Source organism: Chamaea fasciata, unplaced genomic scaffold, assembly GCF_029207755.1.
Source record: "Chamaea fasciata isolate MVZ Bird 193981 ecotype frontalis unplaced genomic scaffold, bChaFas1.0.hap1 SCAF_7, whole genome shotgun sequence".
Lineage (NCBI taxonomy): Eukaryota > Metazoa > Chordata > Aves > Passeriformes > Sylviidae > Chamaea > Chamaea fasciata.
In genome coordinates this window covers 192,555-210,082 of record NW_027094092.1, presented here as the reverse complement: position 1 = coordinate 210,082, position 17,528 = coordinate 192,555, and the positions used below count along the sequence as shown (strand labels likewise).

Genomic DNA, 17,528 nt, shown 5'->3' with positions numbered 1-17,528 from the left:
ACGGAGAAGAACAGGCAGGAATGGGTTGGAGCTGCGGCTGAGGCTCAGCACTGCCCCTCCCTGGCCACCATAAAGTATAAAAACATCAAATAAGTGATAAAAGTTGGCAGGGAGCAGAGGGCTCGTCATCCACGCATCCCTGGTGTGACGATGAGCAGAGTCTAGAGCCCAGCAAAGAGCTTCAGCCATGTGCTGTGATACTTTATGCTGCCACTTAAGTGCCTGGCTGTGTCCCCAGCCCATGGCAAGCTCCGGGGCCATTTCCATTGACTTCAAATAAGTAAAATCTGTATTAAACATTAATAAACATCCATGACCATTCCACATGTGGAATATCTAACAGAAACTGTCCTGAGAGTGCTGGGCTCTCCCTTGCGGCCGTGGACTCTACTGGGAGAAGATGCCCTTGAAGCGGATCTTGTCTTCGGCGTCCTTCTCCCGCAGCCGTGCTTCCAGGCTCCGCAGCTCCTTGGAGACCACAGAGCGCAGCGAGGGGTCGAGTGCCAGAACTTTGGCGAAGTCAGCCTGTGCCTCAGCCACGTTCCACACGGCCGCGTGGGCCTTGCCCCGCTTGAAGTAGGCCTTGACATTGTCTGTGGGGAGAGAGCCAGGGTCAGCAGAGTGTTGGGGGTCTCCCGGTGCCTGCCACTTAGCCACCTAAGTCATGGTGCCTTACCCTCGTACTTGTTGAGGATGGAGGAGCAGTGGTCCAGCACCTCGTAGTACTCCTCACACTGCAGCTTGCACTGGCAGTAGTTTAAGAGCAGGGGTGTGATCTTCTGGTCGAGCTCGATCCAGTCCGGAGAGCCTGGCTGCTCCTGTGGCATACAGAGCAGGGAGAGTGAGGGGCAGCTCTGAAGCCCCGCAGTCCCGGGGATGCCCGTGTGCATTTGGCAAGACCCACCTTCATCTGCAGGTTCTTGAGACAGGCGATGGCATCGTAGTATTTGGCAGCTGCCTCGGGCACCTTGCCCTGCCGGTACAGCTCATTGCCTTCCTTGTGGATCTGGGGCACAGCCTGGAGCTTCTCCTCATCTGTCATGGCCCATGGGTCCTGCTGGTAGGAGCCGGGTGGCTCCACCTGCCAGCACCCCATCATGGAATCAGAGAACAGGATCATGGAATTGTTTAGGTTGGAGAAGACCTCTAGGATCATCGAGTCCTGCACTGCCAAGGCCACTACTAAACCACATCCCACGTGCTACATCTGTGTGTTTTTTGGACACTTCCATGCCCGAGCTCCCCATGCTGCCACCTCACCTTCAGCACCTCGATGTCGAAGATGAGGGGCTGGGGGTTCTTCTGGAGCTCGTCGAGGTCGGGGTACCCCAGTGAGTAGTGCTCGTGCATCTGGGCGATGCTGCAGCAGTGCCGCTGCCCCTCCAGCGGGTCCTTCCCTGCTGCGATGTTCCGCAGGCTCTTGGACACTAGCGGGTAAAGCACTACGTGCTGCGGGAGGGAAGGGAGTGCCGGAATTTGAGGAGGGCGGGGGCGAAAATAGCAGGATGCCCCAGCCTCACACCCCGCGGCTGGGGAGCACGGGGGCGCCCGCAAGCCACGCCCACAGCACAGAGTCACCGCCCATCAGCGCAGGCCGCGCCCCAACCACCACGCCGATGATTGGTTCATCACCCCATCATCAACCCGGCCACGCCCCGGCAGGTCCTCGTCCCGCCCACCTTGGCGTCGCAGCGGAAGCGCGCTCGCTCGCCGGGCCGCATAGTTCGCAGCGCCGCTTCCCACACCGGCAGCTTGAACTTCTTCCCGGCGATGAGCTCCATGGGCTTCCCCCGCGCCCTGCTATCGTCCACTGGCGTCTCCTCATCGCCGCACCGCAGCGTCCGGTAGTGGAAAGTGGCCTGAACAGGGAGGAGGAGCCCGCGGCGTCACCATGGCGACGCAACCGGGGGGGGGGCGCGCATGCGCGCCTCGCCCGCCGCGTTCCGCTTCCCACATCCCCCCACCCCGCCTGTCCCCCCGCAGACCTGACCTTGGTGCCGTCGCGGAAGTCTGGCAACGGCCCGGTGCCCTCCCGCAGCACCTCCTTGTCCACGCCGTCCGCCCGCAGCTGCTCGACTTGCTGCGCCATCGCGCCCGCTCCGCCCGCGCCGCCCGCCCTGGCTCGGCCGCCTCCGCCGCTGCTCGGCTCTTTCCGGATAGTCGTGGATGCGCGGGGCGCCCCCTGCCGGCCCGGAGGAAGCCCTGCGGGGCGGGGGCTCCGCAAAAGCGGCGTGGTCATGGCAGAGGGCGCGGCCGGAGGAGACAGCCGCGCGCCCGGTTCTCCCGGGGTTCTCCTGGTTTCCCGTCTCCCCCCGCCCTTCTCGGGTGCTGTTTCAGTAGATACGGGAGGCGTTCAGGAATGGAAAACTCCTGTGACACTCTGCCACCTCCATGGAAAGGCTGCGGTGTAGGATCGGAGGTTGATAATGTCGCCGGGACCCACTGTGAGGGTCCCCGCCAGCCGCGGGGAGAGTGTAGTCGGGTCGTCTCCTCCCGTCAGCCCCGACCGGGTCTCCGTGCGGGCCGGAAGGATAGGCACTCAGGGCAGGGCTGTGCGATACCGTTGGGGGGGACACCTCAGGGCTTTCCGGGGTTCAGCCCAGCTCAAAAGCCATCCTGGGGTGACACGAGGACACTGGCAGGTGTCAGGTCCCCCGTCCCACAGAAAGGCTGGTGGCTCGCGGAGCTGACTGCGCTGCTGCAGGAGCGAACCCGTAGGGAGCACGCTCGTTCTGCCTCCACTATCACCGCTCAGCACTGCTGCGAAGTGGCTCAGCTCCGTCCTCACCCTCACAGAAAGCCGAGACTTCAAGGAAGCTCCTGCGTCCCCCTCTTCCACCCGTTGTTTTTTGATGGTGCTTGGTCCCAGCTTCAGCAGGTGAGCCCCCAGAAATTAAGTGGGCTCCGTGTCCCCCGCACTGTGGCTTCACCGCGGAGCAAGGGCGGCGCGGAGCCGCGGCGTTCTCGGTGGCAGCGCAGGTGTCGGGAGCCGCGTGCGGTCGATGGCGATGCCGGGAGCCGCCGGGGGGTAACCGCCTCCTTCCTGCCCTGGCGGCGAGGCGAGCGCGGGGCCACAGCTGCGGCAGCAGCGCCATGTGCCAGCGCCGCCGCGAGGGCCCGAGGTTCTGGCACCTGGCAGCCCCGAGCGGAGCCGGGGGCTGCTGCCACCCCCCGCGGGGGAGGGGAGCACCCCAAGGATGGGCCTTTGAGCTTCGCAGGTGCTCGACCTACGTGTGGTCCCACGGATGCTGTGGCTAGGATTTGGGGTGAAGCCTCTCCCCATCAGGGTGGCTCTTGCCAGGCTCCAGCAGCAGAGCTGTAGGCACGGGGGGGTAGAGGAAGGGCCCCCACAGCCCAGGTGCTGAGGGGGGCTGTCTCCCCCCGGGGACATCCGGCTGCCAGCCCACTGTGGGGAGGTGTGTGACGCCAGAAGTGCAGCCGAGGCTCATATTTGGGCACGGAGCAGGTTATTGGAGGCGGCGGCCCCGCAGCCGGGAGATGAGGCTCCTGATAAAGGCTGCCCTGGTGCTGCTGCCTGCAGTGGCTCGGGTGGAGGCGAGACGCGGCCCGGCCGCGCTGGGTCGGGGCCGGTGGCATGGGGCCGTTGGCGGCGCTGGGGCTGCTGGCGTGCGTGCAGCTGTGTGCGGGTGAGTGCCGGGCGAGTGCCGGGAGCGCGGCCCGTGGCGGGGCCGGGCCCGGCTCAGCGGGCTCCGTGCTGCAGGCTCCGGGGAGCTGCGTCTGGTGGACGGCGGCGGGCGCTGTGCCGGGCGCGTGGAGGTGAAGCACGACGGTGAGTGGGGCTCCGTGTGCGTCTTCGACTTCGACTGGGAAGCCCATTGGGCCACCGTGGTGTGCCGGCAGCTGGGCTGTGGCCGGGTGGCCAAGGCCTCCCCGTACGCCCCATTTGGACAGGGCTCCGGGCAGATCTGGCTACAGCCCTTCTTCTGCCAAGGCAGCGAGAATGGGCTGCAGGAGTGTCCGCATTTTGGATGGGGCCGGCACTTCTGCAGCCATGAGCGGGATGTTGGGGTGACCTGCACAGGTGAGGGGGCAAGCTGGCCGTGCTGGGACAGCCACTTTGTGTTGGTGCATCCCGGGCAGGGCTGAGCCGTGCCGGTGTCCTGGTGCAGATGCTGTGGAGCTGAGGCTGGCAGGCGGTGGCAGTCCCTGTGCCGGGAGGGTGGAAGTGAAGCTGCGGGGACACTGGGGCTCGGTGGGAGACGACAGCTGGGACATGGAGGACGCCGAGGTGGTTTGCCAGCATCTGGGCTGTGGCTCGGCTTCCGGTGCCTACTCTGCCCGTGAACGCTTTGGTGCAGGGGATGGGCCCGTCAGCCTGGCCCTGGTGGACTGTGGTGGGGACGAGGCCACGCTCTGGGACTGCGAGATCCGTGGCTGGGGTCCCTATGACAGCAGCCTCCATGACTATGACATTGCCGTTGTCTGCCAAGGTAGGAGCTGGACTCGAGGGGAGAAGTGGCTGTTCATACACATCCCTTGACACTCACCATGTGCTGCTCCCGCAGGCTTTTCCCGGCTGGTGGGAGGCGATGGAGCCTGCGCCGGGCAGCTGGAGGTGCAGCAGGGCCGGGCCTGGTTCGGTGTGTGTGAGGATCAGGTGGACATGAAGGTGGCGCAGGTGGTGTGCAGGGAGCTGGGCTGTGGGGCGGCGCTCGGCATCGCCGGCAATGGCCGATTTGCGGCGGGATCGGGATCACTGTGGGACGGGGGGTTCCAGTGCAATGGCACGGAACCCCTCCTCAGTGCCTGTGCCCGGCGTCCGCCCCACAGCCGGGGCTGCAGCGGCCTTGCCGGCGTCATCTGCTCCCGTAAGTGCTGGGGACACCAGGGAGGGGCTGGTGGGGTCCCTGCACAATCACCCTTCTCACCGCCCTTCCTACCACAGCCTACACGGGCTTCCGGCTGGGCAACAGCAGCTCGGGATGCACCGGGCGAGTGGAGGCTGCAGTGAGGGGGACGTGGGGGTCCGTGTGCGCCACTGAGTGGGACCTGGCCGATGCCCACGTCCTGTGCCGCCACCTGGGCTGCGGGCACGCCCTGGCCGTGCCCTCGGGAGGCTCCTTCGGCAGCGGGGAGGGGCCGCTGCGGCCGGATGCCTTCGGCTGCAGCGGGAGCGAGCGGCACCCGGGTGAGTGCCCCGTGGCCGTGCTGGGGAAGCCGCCCTGTGCCCCTGGAAACGCTGCAGCTGTCAACTGCTCAGGTGTGTAGGGCACCTGCGGGAGGAGCCTTGAGGGCTTTATGGGACCCCTAGGAATTCGGGTCAGAAGATTCCAGAAAGTTTTTGGATGAAGGGTTGAGTCAGGCCATTTTACAGGCATTGTCGAGTCCCTGCGGCTGGTGGAGGGTGAGACCCGGTGCGATGGGGAGCTGGAGGTGGCCACAGACACAGGGGCCTGGCGCCGAGTGCCAGCAGAGCTTCTGCTTAAATGGAATTTCAGCAATGTGTGCTGGGAGCTGGACTGTGGAGGACTGGACCAGAGTGATGTTGTGTCTGGTAAGACCTACCTGGGGCAGATCAATGAGACGGAGAAGGCCATCATGGCAAGGAAGATCGAAACCATCATGGGGATGGAGGGGATGATGACCGAGCTGCCCATGAAAACCAACCATTCCTTTTGGCCTGATAACGCGTTAATGACCACTGCACCAGCTGACATCTCGCGTGGGGTGGAAATCGTCTGCTCAGGTGGGTGTCCCGAGAAGGGCTGGAGGTGCCAGTGCCCCAGGCACCCAGCCCAGCCCGGTCCTTCCATGCCCACAGGCAGCCGGCGGGTGAGGCTGGTGGGGAGCTCTGGGCACTGCGCCGGGCGCGTGGAGGTCTATTCCGGTGGCAGCTGGAGCAGCATGTGCCAGGAAGGCTGGGACGTGCAGGACGCTGCCGTTGTCTGCCGTGAGCTGGGCTGTGGCAGGGCACTGGAGGCCCCGAGCTCGGCGCGCTTCGGTCCCGGCAGGGGTCTGCTGTGGCCGTACATCCCCGACTGCTCCGGGAGCGAGGAGTCTCTCTGGGAATGCGGGCGCTCGGAAAAGCGCCAGTGCGGGCTCGGCGGTGGGGCAGGGGCCGTGTGCTCAGGTCAGTGGCGGCCACTCCCAGCAGAGCCCAGTAGAAGCCCCGGGGGGTTGGTGGCCGTGCCGTGACCCCCCTGCACCCCTTGCAGAGCATCTCTCCGTGCGGCTGGCAGGCGAAGGCAGGCGCTGCCGCGGGTTCCTGGAGGTGTCCCACAACGGCACCTGGGCCCGCGTGTGCGCCGAGGGCACCAGCCCTGGCACCGGCGCCGCCGTCTGCCGCCAGCTGGGCTGTGGGGACCCGGGCCAGCTGTCGGCCGTCCCCGCCCAGCAGGCGTCCCGTGCCTGGCTGGCCTGGGTGGGCTGCGAGGACGGGGCCCGCTCGCTTGGGGAATGCCCCTCGGCACCCTGGCACCTGCAGAGCTGTGACTCTGACGAGGAGGCCCACGTGGCTTGTGGGGACGACAGTGATGACATCACTGAGACAGGCACTACCCCATATCCGGAGGGTGCCAGCAGCACAGGTATATCTGCCTCTTCCTGCATCCCTCACACCAGGGTGACCGGGATCCCCTGCCCTCACTGCCTGATTGTGTCCCCAAAGGTCTTCCCAGCAGAACCACGATGGCAGTGGCTGTGGGGACTGTGCCTGTGCCAATGGTCCTGTGTGTGGTGCTGGGGACATTGCTGTGCCTGTCCCTGGGTGCCCTGGCTGTGCTGCTGTGCCGTGCCCGGCGCCAAGGTGGGTCCTGGTGGGTGGGGGCCGAGATAGACCTGTTTTGATGGTTCTTGGGCCCATGTTGAACAGCTCAGAAGGTGGGCAGGGGTGATCCCAGTGCCCAGAGCCCCAGGTAAGTGCTGCCTCTTGTCCCAGGCCCTGGCAGAGCTTCAGATGCTGTCTCCAATGCTGTGTACGAGGAGCTGGACTACACCGCAATGCCCGAGTACCAGGAGGTGCTCAGTCGTCCAGGTGGGTACAGCCCTTGTGCCCCAGCTCTGTCTGGAGTGAAGGCTCTGCCCGACAGCCCCACGGCAGCTCCAGGACCTGGTGCCCCAGCAATGGCTCGTTGCCATGCTCTGGGATGGCTCCTTAGTCCAACAGCAGCCCTGGTCTGCAGTGTGAGGTTCTGTCACCTGTGGTGCTGCTTGAGGCCAACCCCAAGTTCCTGTTTATCCCCTGCAGGTTCCCTGTCAGAGGGTTCGCTCCAGAAGCTGCCCTATTACACTGGGGACAGTGTGGAGGGGAGTGACACTGAGGCAGCCCCAGGTAGGGCCACAGGGCAGGAACCCAGCGGGGAGCAGGAGGACAGAGGACGCAGCTGGGCTGGGGAGCTGAGGGGACAAGTCCTCCCCTTGTTAGTGTGCAGCGAAGCATCGCCTTTCCCTGAGGGAGCCCAGGGCCTCCAGCACATGGCCAGTGGCAAGACCGTAGGGGATGGCACAGCCAGAGCCCTGCCAGGGCGACTGGTCACTTCCATGGAGCCCTGTGTCTGTCCCAGATCCCTCTGCCCAGCCCGAGCAGGGAACCCTGGACGGCTACGACGATGTCCTGGATGTGCCGCAGGAGGCCCCTGCTGCCAGCACTGGGGACATCTCCCAGGGAGTGTCACAGCACACGTGGATCTGTGTCCTCCCCACAGGTAAGAGGGCTCACAGCTGCCCTGTCCCCTCTGCAGAGCCACTCCCTGGCAGGGTTTGGCTGTGGGGATGGGCAGGGACCCATCAGGAGATCCGTGGGTGCTGTGGTCAGAGCCCAGGCGGGGTCTGTCAGGGGGGACACGGAGCTGCCTGCCCCCTCAGGCACCTTTCTGTGCTGTCCCCAAGGTGGGATCTGCTCCCCTCCAGGTCCCCCAGGAGCTCCCAATGACCCCTCGGAACAGCCCCCGGCACACACGGACTATGATGATGTCGGCAGCAGCGCCCTGGGGGCGTTGCCATGAGGATGGCCTGGCCATGCTGCAGCCCTGGGGACACGTGTGGCAGTGTGGTGGGACCCTGTCCCCAGGAAGGGGTGGCCATGCCCACAGTGGTTCCATGCCCCGGAACCGCTCCCGGCCGGGCTGCCGGCTACGCCCCTCCCTGCCCCGAGTGCCGACGGGGCGCTCCGGTGGGGGCTCTGCAGCGGCCTTTCGACCGGGACCGGGGCACAGGGAGGGTGGGAGAAGGGGACGGGGGTCTCGGGAGCGGGACCCCGGGCGACCGCGGACCCCCGAGCGCCCCTGGCTCCGCCCGCCTGAGCGCTCGCGCTCCCATTGGCTGCAGCCTCAGCTGCCAAGCCCCGCCAATCCCGGCCCGCCTTTCTCCGCCCCGTCCAATCACAGCCGCCCTTTCAATCCGGGCGTGGTCCCGCCCAGATCCGCCCGCTCAGTCGCGGCCCGGCGCCTCAGCCCGGTCCCGGTCCCCCGTTCGCCTGAGGCGTCCCTCCCGCCGCCCCGGCTTTGGGAACGGGCGAAGCCGTGCCCCCGCTGCCGCAGCCTCGGCAGGTGCTGCCGGGGCCCGGGAAGGGCGGCGGGAGCTCCCCGTTGAGGTCCCGGCCGGGAGTTCTCCCAGGGAAACGGGGAGACGGCGGGGAGCGGGCGGAATGGCGGGAGCGGGGCGTGAGGGGACAGCGGGGGGTCGCGGAGCCGAGGGGGGCGGGAACGGGCGGGCCGGGATTGGCGGGCCGACACTGCGCTGTGATAGGTTGGGCTGGCCCGGCCGCCGCTGCCTCAGGTTGTGATTGGCTGGGGTGGCCCTGCCCTGGGGGATAAATAGCGTGCCCTGAGGGGTCTCGGCGCTAGTTCGGCGGCGGCGCGGGGAGACGCGGGTGGGGCTGGGCGGTCGGAGGAGCGCCGCCGGAGGAGCGCGGCTGCGCCAGGACGGGATCTTTGCGGCTTCCGGTCAGGGGAGCGCCGGTGAGCCCGCACGCGACTCCCGCGTCTGTCTGTGCTAGCGTGTGGGGACTGGCGGTGTCCTGGGGCAGCGTTGCCGGCCGTGCCCGGTTCTTTCCGCCGCGCCCTGCGTGACTCGGACGGCCGGAGGCTGGTGCGGGGCTTGGTGCGGCGCAGGGAGACCTGCTGGGGCTACCAGGGGAGAAGTGCTTCCGTGGTTTCTGGATATAAAGTAACGCTTAAGATATCAAAAATAAAGCTGCATTTTTTTTCAGTTTTAATGTTTTATTTTGTTTTATTCGAAATAACTATGATTTTTTTCTTTATTACTCCGTTTCATTAATTTTGTCGCTTTATTACATTATTTTGGTTTATTTTTGTTTTCTTTTGCTAGATAGTTGTTGTTACTTCAGTAAAGGTTGTAGGGCTAGGGCTGAAACACCGGTTGCGAGGCCAGTGGAGGCATAAAGCCCCAGGGTGTGGAATAAGGATCTTGGCACTGGAGGCCGGCCCAAAACAATGAGGAGCAATGGGAATGCTGGGGCTGGAGTGGATAAATGCCACGGGAGAAGGGGATGGAGCTGCAGCTCAGGGCCTGCAAGGAGATGCCTGGGGGGTTGCCAGCCCTTGCCCTGTGGTACCAACCAAAGGCTGAGGGTGTGGGAGCTCGGAGGGCACCAGGGCCCGAGAACCAACACAAGGGCACTTTTTGGGATGGGGGAGCAGGGGCCCAGTGGCTCTTCCCAGCCCCCGGTGCTGCCTGGGGGAGGTGAGGGGGGCCTTGGGGCAAGAGCTGGGCTGAGACCCAGCGAGAGCGGGAAGACAGATGTTGGGCTTCAGGTGCCAAGTGTTCCCAGGGCTGGGAACCCAGGAGGATGGGTGGTAGAGCTCCTAAGGACATTGAAGCGATGATAATAACTGACTTGTGGCCTTATCAACAGTCCTGAGCTGCAGGGAGAAGCAGTAGCGGCTTTTAGCGGCAAGCAGCGGAACGCTGAGGAGCTGGAGCTGAGACAGCAGAGCTGGAGGAGACACAAAGATGGTAGGGTTTGGGGTGAAACCCCTGTGGGGCTGGTCTAGGGAATATGGAGCCGGGACGGGAACTGCGTGACTGGAGCTGAAATCACTGTAAGGGGGGGATAGGGATGGTAGAGCTGTTGCTGCAGTAAGGATTAGTAGGTTGGGGCTGGAATGTGGGTACAAGAGCTGTGCTGAAACAACACAGAGTTAGACCTAAAACAACAACCATACTCTGAGAACCAAAAGCAACGTTATTATGTGCCAGTGCTGGGAAGACATGGAGACAAAAGTGAAACAAGAGCTGGCAGTGAAATAAAGCCTGTGGGTCAAGAGCTGAAATCACTGGGGCAGGGAAGGGGACTCTCCAGGGCTCGAGCTCAAATCACTTTTAGAGTAACATAGGAACTTTAGGGCTGACGAACTGACTGTGAGATTGGTGCGCTGAAATGACTGTAGGCCTGTGATACTGATGTTGTAGCTGGGTACTGAGCCCAGAAATGGGAGAGAGGGTGGAGAGCTGAAAAGGGATTGCTGTAAGATTGCTCCTGAAATGCTGGTGCTGCTGGGATATTGCCCGTGTCAGGGATACCCACTGTAGGGCTGGGGCTGGGATGTTGACTGTGGGGTGGGCATAGACACGGTGGGGTCAGAGCTCAATGGCTGCTCAGCTGGGGCCAAGATGAAGACCCTGCCCCGTGGACGGTGGAGAATTTTCAGCTGCCAGAGTCGGAGGAATGCGCACGTGGAGCTGGAAGAAGCGAGCTGGCCGTGAAATAAAGCTTGTGGGTCAAGAGCTGAAATCACTGGGCTTGGGAAGGGGACACTCCGTGGAGTGAGCTCACATCTCTAGAGGGGTGGCAGAGAGATTGCCAGCGCCATAGCAACTCTAGCGCTGACGTACAGACTGTAGGATTGGTGTGCTGAAATGACTTTAGGTTTGTGATACTGATGCTGGGGCTAAGTTTAGAGCCCGAAAATGGGAGAGGGTGTGGAGAGCTGAAAAGGGATTGCTGTAAGATTGCTCCTGAAACGCCGCGGCTGCTGGGATATTGCGTGGGTCTGGGACTGCCACTATAGGGCTGGGGCTGTGATATTGACTGCGGGCTGGGCATAGACACAGTAGGCTCAGAGCTGAAATCACTCTGGGGCTGGGATATTGACTGTGGGGTGGGCATAGACAGTAGAGTGAGAGCTCAACTGCTGCTCAGCTGGGGCCAAGATGAAGACCCTGCCCCGTGGACGGTGGAGAATTTTCAGCTGCCAGAGTCGGAGGAATGCGCACGTGGAGCTGGAAGAAGCGAGCTGGCCGTGAAATAAAGCTTGTGGGTCAAGAGCTGAAATCACTGGGCCTGGGAAGGGGACGCTCCAGGGCTCGAGCTCAAATCACTTTTAGCGTGACAGAGAAATTCTAGGGCTGATGTACAGACTGTAGGATTCAGCCCGGCCCCACTCCCCTGGCCCGGGCTCTGCCCTAGTTCCCCAGCATCGGCACCGGCCCGGGCTCTGCCTGTGCGCGGCGTGGGCGCTGCCCCGCATCCCCGTCCCTCATGGTGCGGGAGAGGGCGGCTCGGGGCGGGCGGCAGCCCCGCCGCCTCACATGGTGCGGCCGGTCCCGGCTGGCGCCCTCGGGGCTGCCCGTGCCCCGCGGGCGGAGGAGGAGAAGGGGCAGAGGGAGGGCGAGGGCGGAGCATCCCTGCCAGCGGCCGCGGCGGGAGCGGGTCCGGCGGGCGCGGGCGCTCGGGACGCGGGGGCGGCGGGGAGGGGACGGGAAGGGACGCGGGCTCCCGGCGGCGCCGTGCCGGGCGCTGCCCTCCGCGCACATCGCGCGGCCGGGCTGACTCAGAGCCGGCTGCACCTCGCCCGCCCTCCCCGGCTCTCCCCACCCCTCTCCGAGCAGTTCGCGCCTCCCTCTGCTCTAGAGGCTCCATCTCACCGTCTCCCCCATCGTTCTCGCCTGGCAATGGTTGGAGGACTCACGGACTTGCGCACACCGCGACTCGTGACCGCGTTTCCCCGCTTGTGTTTTTCCCGAGGCAGGTGCCAGGTGCTCCCCATCACTCCCCGTCCCCCGCAGCCCAACTTCCCTGCCTTGCCTGCTCCAGGCGCCCTCGGCCCTCGTGCCCGACCCTGCCAAGTCTGCCGCTGCAACCCTTACACCTCGGCTCACGGGTCTCTGAGGGGACCCAGCTGGGACCTACGCCTGGCAGGATCTCTGGGTGGGGGATTTCAGTGGGCAAACAGCACTGACTCTTCCAGGCTGCAAAAGGACCTTCTCTCTTTCCTCACACCGGTGGCACCTCCTTGCCTCATCCCCGCAGCGTTCCGACTCCAGCGGGTCTTGAGTTTGAAGTGTGTAGGCTTGGCTTAAAACCTTCACTGCAAAGTGGGGAAACATCTTGAAGTTACTTTGAGAGAGTTCAAGTTGTTCCCTGTAACCTTTTGTGATACAGAAAAGTGAACCGGTGAGAAGTTCCAACAAATTGTCATTACTACCTGCTAAACTACCTTCAAATGTAATTTGGTGCTTCTTTTAAGGTATGAGGGACTCAAGGGGATAAATCAGGACACTCATTTCCCAGTTCCTGTAAGAGCTGTCCTCAGGAAAGAGAGCTTAGAACCAACTCTGGAAATGAGGAATGAAAGCATCTTTTCTTCCTGGGGCTGTGCTGGGGTGTAAAGTGGGTAAACATGAATATCCAACTGTTTACATCCTGCCATGCATGTTCACACTGATCTTTCTCCTGAAAAAAAAAAAAAAAAAAAAAAAAAACAACAAAACCCCATGAGTGAGTAGGTGAAAGATGATGTGACTGTGAAAAACGAGATTTTTTTAAAATGTAAAATTTAAAAATAAATTTAATAAAGTTATAAGGGAGATTAAAAAAGCAAAATAGGGTTGGTTGGGTGACTTGGCACTCAGCTAAGTCTACACTTTGCTATATTAAAGTTATACTTTAGATACTTTTTTATTGCATTAGTTTGTTGAATATTCATTTTTTTATAAATTTTTATATTTTAGGAATTGTTTTGTATGGCTTTTTGGGGGGGTTGCTTTTTTAGAGTATGTGTTTTTTGTTTGTGTTTTTGTTATTACTTTTAATTTGGGCTTTGGTTTGTGCTTTTTTTAGATGGTAGATGTTTGATAGTTGGTATATTAATAGTAGAGGGGTTTTTTTGTATGTTTACTGGATGTTGTTTTGACCAAACAGACAGTTTAAGCAAATAGCAGAGTCTTTTTTATATGTTTATTGGATGTTATTTTGGCTAAATAGACAGTTTAAGCATACTATATTAGCGAATATTAATATGCTTAGTTTTCTTTACTAATAGAAGAAATAAAAGAAAAACTTATATTTTTACTACAACATTATTACTTATATAACATACATTTTGCGGAAAGCCAACCCTATAATATAGATTTCTAACAGGACCAAACTAATTGTGTTAAAACTATTCCTCTCCTCCTGTTCCAACTGAAGTTGGAATGCATCCAGATTTGAATTTCCAAAGTCTGGCCCCTCTTTTCAGAGGTTACACTGAACTTTGACCAACTTGGTCTTCGTGTTTGAATCTGAACCCACTTTTATTCCTCACCTTGTCCCTCTTCACACCCAGGAAAACAACGGAGTATCACATACATCAGACTATGCCTCCTTAGTCTTGGGCAGAGAAGAGCAAAACAGGTTTCACATGAACCTGTCTGAGGTCAGGGACGTTCCATCAAATGTTAGTGAACTCAGATAAATGGGATCAAAGATTCCCAAATAACAGTATAAAATCACTCTGAAACATCTGCAACTGCAAACACAGATGGGCAGAGAAAACAGTAGGTCTGCAGGTGAAACCCTTGCCTCAGGTAAGGACAGTGTTTGCCTTTGAACTCAGCCAGTTACCCTCTGCCTTCCACCTGGGGAACTGGAAGGAGACTTGTGGTAGTCTCAGGTCAGTCCCGCCAAAGGCAGAAATGAATGCCGGGGTGTGGGAACACGCAAGACAGAGAGGAAGGCATCTTTAATTAGCACAGCTGGTTTGATAACCAGGATGCCATGGCAGGGACAAACAGAATTTTGAGATTATGAGAAGATGGGATTAAACCTGCCTAGGGGAAGAGGACGTGCTGTATCACATTTCAGCATCCCACATGACAACACAAAGTGACTCTGCAAGGCAAAGACTTAATTTTAACAGGTCTCATTGATACTAGGCAAGCCTGATTGTTATCTCAAAAAGCCATTGCCTAATGATTGGCCGTTAATGCCCGTCTCCCAGGCTCTTTCAGGGGTGGGTGGAAATAGTCAAAGCCTGCAAAGGACACTTAATGCAAATTGCTGCAGTCAAACCTTTTCTACTGTCTGTCCCCCGGTTTTGTGGGGGAAGATTCTCTTAACACAGCGGGGTTTTAAAATTCAAACAAATTTTGTGGGGGGTCATTGAAGCGCAATCAATGCAGAAGAATATAGACAGCATCCAAAATCACTGGGAAGTATCCCATTCTTGTGCTTGAAAGGCTTTGAATCAGAAGGTCTGCCAGGGCTGTTGCCTGATGAGTATTTGTGAATCTTCCCAGTGAGATAACGTAACTTTTTCTAGCCTGGTGATGCTGTAAGCAAAAGACCATCCCAAAGCGCAGGAATGAGCCTGGCATTCTTTTGGCAGTGTGCAAGTATAACCCGAAGGCAAAGGCAGTTTCCAAGTGGAATGACTGAACTGGGAGAGGTTTGAAATGCAGGTAACCTCCAGGGAGGTGAAGCGGGGAGGGCTGAAAGACAGCACAGCGCAAGAGGCAGCTGGGTGCTCCGGCTTGTACACATCTTCCAGGGAAGCCTTCCTGTGGAGAAGGAAAACTCACGGACACTGTGGCTGACAGGAACTGAAGACATGCTTTCAGTAGAATGGCACTGAGATATATGTATACACTTTCTTTTTCTTTTCCCGCTGAATGGGGGCTACTTTGCTATTCAACATTAACCTAAAAACCAAGTACCCTAAAATATAAAAAGTATTTTTGCGAATCTCTGCTGTCCCCTGTGATGGGTAGTGTGTGAATAGAAAACCTGGAGACAGTAGCATAAAACACAAAGGCAGGAAGGGAGCAAGTGTTTATCACGATGTGCAGAATGCACCTCTCTGCTACAGCCTTGAAAGCTGCTTCTACAAGCTGGCAATATTCAGTTGCTGGAAGACAATATAACTAATCCAGACATGTTCAGCATGTAGAATTCCAGAATCTCAGCCTTGTCCTTCCCTCACGAGCAACAGGAATTGGATTCATTTTTTCCCCAAAGAAAAAAATCACTTGAAAGTCCAGAGGTTAGAATCCAAGAAAGATATCACATCTGCTTCAGTGAGTTTCTCTCTTTTGAACTTGGGGAGGAATTATTTTACTGTGCCAGAAATGCAGGAATTGTGTTGTTACATGGAAGCTTTAAAAAAGCAAAGACAAAATTTGAGCACTTCACTTCTTTTTCTCCTTGATATTCATTTTCCCCTGAATTTCAGCCAAACTGCCAATTCAAAACTCATATCATTGCTTAGTGTATGGAAATTCCGATAAAATTAGTGTGTCAGTTAAGAAGAAAACAATGTGAAATAAAGAAAGTGAATGTGAAAATAGTAATTTGAAATAAAATAGTTCAGTTAGATAGCCTAAAATCTATTATTAGTGAAAAAAAATCACTAGATCTAATGTAGAATAACAAGAGTTGTCAGAAAAATATCTCAGAAATACTTTCACACACACACACACACACATTCCTCTGTGTGTGTGTGTACACTTCTCCCCATCCTACTGCTTTTTCTTCCTGCTTTCTCCCCTGTAATTTTTTAAGAGCTGGTATTTGTCATTTTCATTCTATTCGCCCAGAATAAAATTTCCAAGAAGTTCCCTAATGTTCTTTTTGGCTTTTGAGAATTAAAACAAAGCAAAAAAAAAAAAAACCAACCAAAAAACCCCCCAAAATTAAGAACAAAACCCCAGGCCTTTCCCACATTTTTAAAAGCTTTATATTCCTGCATTCTGACACAGACAGAATCCACAGGACAGTTCAAACAAGTGGGCTGTTATCCTCTCTCTGTTTCTATGGAAATGAGTGTCAGACCACTTAAAACAAAGCACATACTTTACAGTAATCATTACATTTTGATTATTTAAAATAACAGAGCGCAGTTTTCCCAATCCAACCTCTATTTCTATGGATACAAGCTGAAAATCGTTGTAGAGAAGCCTGTTCCATAGTTTTTTCCAATTCTGAATTTGTTTTGGATGCTGTAAGTTCTCACAAGGCTCTATGGATGATACGATCTAACAAGAGCTTCAAGTGTGCTGTAATTTGAACTGGAGAGGACCAATTCTGTGAGCCAGAGTTAGGAAACATTCTTGTGTGTGTAAATAGAAATTGGAATGAATACTGAGTGAAGTACTCCACCCAGCAGGTTTAGAAGGAGGGGAATGATTTGCTGTTTTCTGCTATTTTTTGACTTGCTTCAGAGAGAGTGAGCTGAGCTAAGCAAGTTCTGTGTTTGGTGATCATGAGCTGCTCTTTGGCCAAACTAGTCAAAACGCCATAGAGACCCCCACCACTTCACGAGACAGAAGATGTGACCCATGAAGTTTGCAAAGCCAGTCTCCTCACGTTTCATTTGGAATGAAACCTCACTCCGTTTCCTCAGGAGAGGCAGCAGAAGGTCCCCGCTCCCCACCCCCCTGAATGCTGCCAGTCTTGCTGGCACTTCTCCTGTACGCAGATTGTTTTTTCTAGCAGTGCACCTGGCACTTATATAGACATGAAGTAAGAGGCATGTCCCATCTCAGAGAGCTTACTGCTGCAAACAAGAGAATGTCCCTGGTCACTTCCCGACATGATGTTTCAAAGACACAGTGGGAAAGACTGTGTGTCCTGCCCCTCAGTTAGGAAGGACATTAGGCCACAGTTACTGGGTGGAGCACGGTCAGGGAAATCACCCTCTTTGTCAAAGTGCTTTACTACGGTTTTATGAGCCTGCCTCTGATGGGTCGTTATCATGACACTGTTCCCCTTCCGTAAGTATTTAAGACAAGATTTTCCAAAATGACCAATGACTACGTACTTGAAATTCAAGACAGAAGCTTTTCAAAGCCACAGAATCAATGTCAAAACACTGAAAAAACTGTGGCTTTTCCAAGAGCCTTGAAAAACTCGGGCTTCCAGATGTCTCAAGTTAGGTATGCAAAGGCATGCAAAACTGATGGTGTTTCAGAAAAGAATAGCCCGTATCAATATCTAATCAGTGAGAGTTAATAGTTTTGAGATCCAGACCTCAGGCTAATTCGACCTGAGCACAGTGAAATTAGAAGCATATAACAAAAATTTAAAATGATATTGCAGTGCTTGTAAGTGCCTGCTTTTCCCATCAAGACTGTAAGGGCTCCCTGGTAAATTCTGTGACTCAGTGACTTTGTCAAACTCAGACTGGATGATGCTTGAAGATTATTCCATGTGTATAAGGTGGGAAGGATTTCAGTACACAGAAATACCCGAGAATCGCAGTAGATACTCAGAGGTGCTCTCAGCAAATGCCTCCTCTGGCTATGCACAGCCTGCTCATTGACACTTTTCTGTCCTCTTCCCTTTTTTT

General features: G+C 57.2%; 2 protein-coding genes across 2 annotated transcripts; one reads left to right on the top strand and one right to left on the bottom strand.

Moving 5' to 3' along the window:
• Positions 1-300: 300 nt before the first annotated feature.
• Positions 301-2,163, bottom strand: AIP (aryl hydrocarbon receptor interacting protein). The gene is made up of 6 exons (XM_066187017.1): positions 1,991-2,163; positions 1,680-1,859; positions 1,261-1,449; positions 905-1,081; positions 677-818; positions 301-593 (listed from the first exon to the last, which is right to left on the bottom strand). Exons 1-6 carry the CDS (start codon positions 2,087-2,089, stop codon positions 388-390), a joined length of 993 nt encoding a protein of 330 aa, XP_066043114.1. The 5' UTR covers positions 2,090-2,163; the 3' UTR covers positions 301-387.
• Positions 2,164-3,137: 974 nt separating this feature from the next.
• Positions 3,138-9,175, top strand: LOC136291915 (scavenger receptor cysteine-rich type 1 protein M130-like). The gene is made up of 13 exons (XM_066187002.1): positions 3,138-3,647; positions 3,722-4,042; positions 4,131-4,451; positions 4,527-4,829; positions 4,907-5,221; positions 5,336-5,707; positions 5,783-6,091; positions 6,177-6,548; positions 6,629-6,766; positions 6,899-6,994; positions 7,208-7,291; positions 7,524-7,664; positions 7,849-9,175. Exons 1-13 carry the CDS (start codon positions 3,596-3,598, stop codon positions 7,962-7,964), a joined length of 2,940 nt encoding a protein of 979 aa, XP_066043099.1. The 5' UTR covers positions 3,138-3,595; the 3' UTR covers positions 7,965-9,175.
• Positions 9,176-17,528: the final 8,353 nt, after the last annotated feature.

What these genes read in the sequence shown, in the direction of transcription:
- AIP (XM_066187017.1), bottom strand. Translation starts at nt 2,089, where the DNA reads ATGGCGCAGCAAGTCGAGCAGCTGCGGGCGGACGGCGTGGACAAGGAG. An exon ending in ACTTCCGCGACGGCACCAAG is followed by an intron (nt 1,860 to 1,990) that starts GTCAGGTCTGCG and finishes CTCCCTGTTCAG; the next exon opens with GCCACTTTCCACTACCGGAC. An exon ending in TCGACATCGAGGTGCTGAAG is followed by an intron (nt 1,082 to 1,260) that starts GTGAGGTGGCAG and finishes GGGTGCTGGCAG; the next exon opens with GTGGAGCCACCCGGCTCCTA.
- LOC136291915 (XM_066187002.1), top strand. Translation starts at nt 3,596, where the DNA reads ATGGGGCCGTTGGCGGCGCTGGGGCTGCTGGCGTGCGTGCAGCTGTGT. An exon ending in TGCAGCTGTCAACTGCTCAG is followed by an intron (nt 5,222 to 5,335) that starts GTGTGTAGGGCA and finishes GCCATTTTACAG; the next exon opens with GCATTGTCGAGTCCCTGCGG. An exon ending in GATCTGTGTCCTCCCCACAG is followed by an intron (nt 7,665 to 7,848) that starts GTAAGAGGGCTC and finishes GCTGTCCCCAAG; the next exon opens with GTGGGATCTGCTCCCCTCCA.